The sequence below is a fragment of the Taudactylus pleione genome, unplaced genomic scaffold (genome assembly GCF_031769625.1).
Source record: "Taudactylus pleione unplaced genomic scaffold, aTauple2 ptg000302l, whole genome shotgun sequence".
Taxonomy (NCBI): Eukaryota; Metazoa; Chordata; class Amphibia; order Anura; family Myobatrachidae; genus Taudactylus; species Taudactylus pleione.
The window spans coordinates 8970677-8977283 of NW_028284703.1; the positions used below are offsets into that span (position 1 = coordinate 8970677).

At 42.2% G+C, this 6607-nt stretch overlaps 1 protein-coding gene across 1 annotated transcript in view; it reads left to right on the forward strand.

Moving 5' to 3' along the window:
• The window catches only part of KLF3 (KLF transcription factor 3), a 63318-nt gene extending 58307 nt beyond the window's left edge, over positions 1 to 5011 (forward strand). Inside the window, exons 5-6 of the mRNA XM_088482978.1 lie at positions 2006 to 2166; positions 3809 to 5011. Of these exons, the coding sequence (XP_088339104.1) occupies positions 2006 to 2166; positions 3809 to 3990 (343 nt within the window). The 3' untranslated portion in view covers positions 3991 to 5011. The remainder of the gene's footprint in view (positions 1 to 2005; positions 2167 to 3808) is intronic.
• Positions 5012 to 6607: the final 1596 nt, after the last annotated feature.

Here is a 6607-nt window from a genome sequence, read left to right on the forward strand (position 1 = left end):
TCGGTAGAATACAGGCAACCAATTGAGGGATTGACAAAGTGAAGGAGCAGCCGATAAACATTTAGCGAGGAAGATCAGCCTCGCAGTTGCCTTCAAAATGGATTGTTGTGGGGAGGGTCTGTTTTGGTGAAGACCGGTAAGGAGACGATTGCAATAATCAATGCGGGAGATAATGAGTGCATGAGTTTTTGCAGTGTCTTTTGTGTAAGATACGGTCGTATTCTCAATATGTTTTTTAGATGTATGTAACATGATTTGGAAACAGACTGCTTGTGGGGAACAAAGCACAGTTCAGAGTCAAGGATGACACCTTGGCAGAGGACAAGCGGGGTAGGGCTGATTGTCCAGTGATCAACAGTGATGGAGATATCAGATTGGTAACTACAATTGGCCAGTGGAAATAATGTTATGTGCTGTTTTGGAAAGATTACATTTGTGGTGGCGAGATGACATCCAAGATGAAATGGCAGAGAGCTATTCAGTCACATGGGCCATTACAGATGGTGACATAACCTGGGAGGATTCACATACAGATGACACTGAAATCTGAAAGAGTTGATCATTTTGCCAAGAAATGTGGTATAGATTGAGAGAAGAAGAGGACCTAAGACTGAGGACCTCATTCAGAGCCGCTCACAAAATGCGAGCACTCGCTCTTAATGAGGGCGGCCGCTTTTCTTTTGAAAGTCGGCCTCCTGGCCGCTCGCTAAGCTGTGGGCTACCACCCACAGCTTTAGCGAGTGTCTAGGTGATGGTCGCGATGGTCGAGACCATCGCGACCCTCGGGGCTTGCGAGGAGAACCTTGCAGTAGGGTCCCGTCTACCGCAAGCCCCAGCCAGCTTCCTGCTCTAACAGAGCAGGAAACTCCCTACTGACATCACTGGTGCTGTCAGTAGGGCTGCCTACAAATGACAGGCGTTCCTTCAGCCACCCTCCCACCACGACTACAAAACGGGGCGAGCTGTTGATCAACATCGACAGCCGCCCCTTTTGTAGCGAGCCCCGGAGTGAGAGAATTTCTCTCTCACTCCGGGGCTTGCGCACGCGCCGTGCCCTACCATCGACCCGCTTGCGAGCGAGTCTGAATGAGGTCCTGATCCTTGTGGTACTCCACCTGATAGAGGTAGCGAAGAAGAGGTGGAGTCAGAGAAATGAACACTGAAGAGTTGGCTGTTAGATAAGTAGTATGTCACCATAGATAATGACTGTGGTTACAGTAGCCAGTGTTACTCAAACCCGATCCTCATGGAACCCTAACAGTGCATGTAGCTGGAGCACATGGAGTAAATTTACTAAAGTGAGAGTTTTTAGAAGTGGAGATGTTGCCCATAGCAACCAATCAGATTCTAGCTATTCTCTTCTAGACGGTGCTAGTTAAATGTTAAGTAGAATCTTATTGGTTGCTATGGGCTACATCTCCACTTCTAAACACTCTCACATCTGTAAATATACCCCCAGGTGTGTTAATTGAGTGACACCAATAGATCTACGAGTGGCACTAATTATTCCTGAGGATACCTTGAAAACATGCATTGTTAGGGTTCCAGGAAGAACAAGTTTGAGAAACACTCCAGTACGGAATGCATTCATAGGGGCTTACTTATTAACGTATATTTGCGCCATTTTATGAAGGATTTTCTATGTGAGCTGTGAAACTGCACAATTTAGCCAGCTTAGCCCCCAATAGGAAACATTATTTATTTTATTGTGCTGAGAGGAATCATTCATTTGTTATTGCTGAGATACGTGGTGATAAAAAATGATAGCTATCGTGGGAAGATTGTGGGGGATAATAAATCAGCCCCGTAGATAGAGAGCGATTATGTGATGTTATTTTCAGGAATAAATATTTGTTGTTTGCAATGTTTTATATTAAATAATGCTGTTCCTTCTGGCAATTGATATGCATTTTTCCAAACCAGGTTAATATCTTCTATGTGAATGTCTGCATAATGGAATGTATGTGGAAATGTATGTAATATAAAATTCTCTCTCTTTGCACAGACATCACCCGTCCGTTATAGTACACTCAGGGAAGAGGCCATTACCAGTGGAGTCTCCGGAGACCCAGCGGAAGAGAAGAATACATAGATGTGACTATGACGGATGCAATAAAGTTTACACCAAAAGCTCCCATTTAAAGGCACACAGGAGAACACATACAGGTCTGTACATTAGTCATCTAAAGAGACAGCCTGAGATTAATCTGACCTTCTAAATAGGACAAGTAGAGGTGTTTCCCCTAGCAAATAATTAGATTTAAGCTATCATTTTATAGACTGTGCTGTATAAATGAGAGCTGGGATCTGATTGGTTGCTGTGGGTAACGTCTCATCCTCTTTAGATGGTTTGATACATTTCCCCCTCACTATATCATTTATTTATCTGCCAATATATATCATTGAATGTATCTGTGAACGTATATATTTAGGTAAAGAATTGGGTACATGATCCACATATCTGACTGTTGCTGAATGTTATGCTAGGTACACATTTAGATGTCCTAGCAGGTGATTGGTAAGCTATACACACTTACCAATCGGCCGCTCGATATGTCTGGCCTGACATCACAACTGGGCCGTTATTTAAATTTGCTCGTCCAGTTAAGATGTCAGTGTCGACGGGTCCTGCAGTGAGTTTACAGTCGGTCGGCGGGTTGCCCGTACATACAGTCATGATATTTTGGCATCGGCTGTGATGCAGGGCTGACCTGATATGTCTGTGAACTACATCATTAACAGACATATCGTCTGTACACACCCACCGATTCACTTGCAATATATCGCTTGTCGATAGAATCAGATATATATCACCAAGTGCGTACCCAGCCTTAGAGGCAAATAATCTATTTGTAAAGTGGATGAAAAATAAAACATATTGCTGTTTTGTTCATTTCCTAAAAATGTATATCTGCACATGTGCTTATTTAACGCAATATTCCAGTGCAGCGTTGCTGTTTATTTCATTTACTAATTTTGTTATTTTTGTGCATTTTTTTTTCCCAACCTTTGCAAATATCTTTTTGCCCTACATAAAAGAAAAAATAATGCAATGTGTACATAAGAAATAATACCCTTGTGGAACTACCTTCCCAGGGTAACTTTCAGGTTAGTATAACAAGAATGTTTCTCGAGGCATTGGCCTCCCATCAAACAAGTTCTGCTTTTTTTTTTTAAATGTAACTTAATGGTAAACATGGCTAATACCTTAGAATATCTCATCCAAATTCTCAACCTTCCAGTTACCTTATTCAACTCTTTTTAACACAGCCAGTTAACTTTAATGCTCATCAGGGCCGTAACTAGGGTAGTACGAGCTGTGCCATGGCACAGGGCAACGCAGGACAGGGGGCGCTGTTTGGGCCTGCCGCTTTTCCTGTTTATTATCATTCTCAATTGTAGCTTCCTCTTCTTTTGTCCCCAGCATCTTCTGGCCGCCATTCTCTTCCATGGCGCTTCCCCAAGAGGCCATGGCCCTTTTTCAGGTGCACTATCTTATGTCTCTATTTAAAAAATGGGGGGGGGGGGGGGGCGCCAATGCTCTCTCTGGCACAGGGCACCAAAAAGTCTAGTTACGGCTCTGATGCTCATTGCTAAAGAAAGAGCAGTAGTTACTACTAATGACATTCCCAGTGGATAACAGGGATTCTGCATACAGCTGATGTTTCCTCGCACACCGTGCTTGTTGATTTTGCAAGTGGTTACTATTCACTTTTTTTATTGTTCAACTGGTAACTGCCTGCTTTTGTTTGCACTAAAACTACTTTTCCGTGTTCTTATTTGATCTCCCTTCCTGTTCTCTCTGCAGGGGAAAAGCCTTATCAGTGTACTTGGGAAGGCTGCACGTGGAAGTTTGCGCGCTCTGACGAGCTTACACGGCATTTCCGTAAACACACTGGAATCAAACCATTTCAGTGTCCAGACTGTGACCGTAGCTTCTCCCGCTCGGACCACCTCGCCCTCCACAGAAAGAGACACATGCTTGTCTGAAAATATTTTTTTTCCCATTTTGTTTTTCTTTACTTTTTTATTTTCCAACCTTTTTTAAACTTTTTTTTTTTTTTATACTTCGGATTCAGCTGGTCTGAATCTCATGTATGCAATTCCATAGGGTCAGTAGGCGATGTTCTCTCAACCTCATTGTACTTGCCACGGGTCAGACCTAAGAATGTGAACTTTTTTTTTGTTTGTTTGTATGTTTTTAATACAGAGGCTAAGCAGTAACCTCCTGCCCTTGATTACACCTCAGGAAATAGACAAATGGACAATGTACTGCTTCACGTGTACTAGCAAGCCATATATCTATATTAAATAACTTATACATGTATTTAATTATAAAAAAAAATGCCTAGTCTGCTTCATCTTGCCACATTCCTTTCACTTGATAGTGCAAAAGAAATTACTCCTTTTTTTTTTTTATATTGTCCACAATTCAAGAAATACATTTCCTAAAAGCAGCCGGTGAACGCTGTAGGATTTCTTGTTCAGTGTTTATATTTTATGCCACTTTTACCTGAATGCAAGAAGTGTACTTTTATGTAAGGAGAAAACAAAACAAAATGGAAGACGCAACACAAGCGCTAAATATATATAATTTTAATTAATAATTAATTTTTTTTGCCATTTTTTAGCCCGGTTATTGGATATCTCTGTCATGGATTTATGGTCTGTGCCTTAATCAAAAATCAATTTGATGATCCACTTTTTTTCATGAATAGCCCATGTATCCAACATATGTATCTACCTATTCAAATGTACAATTTGTCTATGCTATGTATTATTATGTGCAATGTACTTGAATAATATTAAAAATATATATTTTTAAAAAACATACTTGCCCAGAGAATTGGGATGGAGTTTGGGGTCTGGTGAGGGCCCGGTTTGTAAGATGTGCTGTAAAACAAACTTCATTAATAAGTATCATACCCAGATATACAACTAATCTGAGCTGTAGCCTGCAAATTAAAGTGGGAGTTCAAGGTTAAAAACACACATCGCAAACGGTATATACGGGTGTTGTATATTTTGTCGACATGCATTGACCATGTTGACATTCTTCATGTCAACACTGATGAAATGTCTACCGATTTTAGAATGTTGACAAAACGCCCCTGGTGGTCTAGTGGTGACTAACCCGGTATGGCGGGTCCGGCAGCCCCATTGGTGTCTTCCATTTTCAACGATGATCTGCTTCTGAATTCCGACTCATTGTGTGGCACTTCCAACAGTTATGGTTAGTGCCTATTCATAACCTACCCCTCCCGTACCCTAACCCTAATCCTCCCCCTAGTGCCTTACCATAGCCTAACCACTCCACAGCCTATCCCTAACCTTCGCCCTAGTGCCTAACCCTATCCTTCCCTACCTGCAGCAAGTGGATATTCTGCAGATGCCAACATGTTCAATGTCAACATAACTGTATGAATGTTGACAATGTAAATGTGGACATTGACTACATCCTATATATACAGCTATCATATATCTTTTTTATTCAGATATCATACCAGTCTAAAAATCAAATCCCCAATTGGATACAATACAATCACTATGATGTCCAACTTTGTTGTAATATTTAAAGGAGAATCTGGTACATTGTTCCTGACCAGTGTCAAGAAAATACCTCTGCCACCTTATTAGATGAATAACTTTTCTAACCGAGCATTTTTTAAGGAATGATTAAAAGCTTTGTTAGGTGTGTATCACTAAAAACACGATTCTATTACAGGTGTGTATCACTGAGCATGTGGGTTTGCTTGTATTGCTGCGATGTACTAATCAGAATGTGAGCCTATGTTGGCTGGTATTGCGGGTGTGTACCACTGAGCATGAGCCGATGTTGCAGGTGTGTACCACTGAGCATGAGCCTATGTTGCAGGTGTGTACCAATGAGCATGAGCCGATGTTGCAGGGCGTGTACCAATGAGCATGAGCCGATGTTGCGGGTATGTACCACTGAGCATGAGCCGATGTTGCGGGTGTGTACCGCTGAGCATGAGCCGATGTTGCGGGTGTGTACCACTGAGCATGAGCCGATGTTGCGGGTGTGTACCACTGAGCATGAGCCGATGTTGCAGGTGTGTACCGCTGAGCATGAGCCGATGTTGCAGGTGTGTACCACTGAGCATGAGCCGATGTTGCGGGTATGTACCGCTGAGCATGAGCCGATGTTGCAGGTGTGTACCGCTGAGCATGAGCCGATGTTGACTGGTATTGCAGATGTGTACCACTGAGCATGTGAGCTTATGTTGGCTTTTATTGCAGATGTGTATCACTGGGTATGTGAGCAGATGTTGGCTTGTGTTGCTGTAATGTATTACTGAGCATGTGAGCTTATTTGGCTACTGTTGCAGTTGTGTATCACTGAGCTCATGAGCCTATATTAGCTTCTATTGCAGGTATGGATCACAAAGCGTAATACTGCTCAGGGCATGTGTCAGGGGTGATAGGTCTATAAACCTTTGGGAATGTCACTGGTTTGACAAGCTTTTATTTAATAAATAAGGTAGCCCTCTTTAGGTACGAAAGCATGCCCCTTATAAACATGGAATTTAGCCAGTGGTGGATTTTTACCCTCAGTAAAAATCCACCACCCGCAGGGACTGTCTAA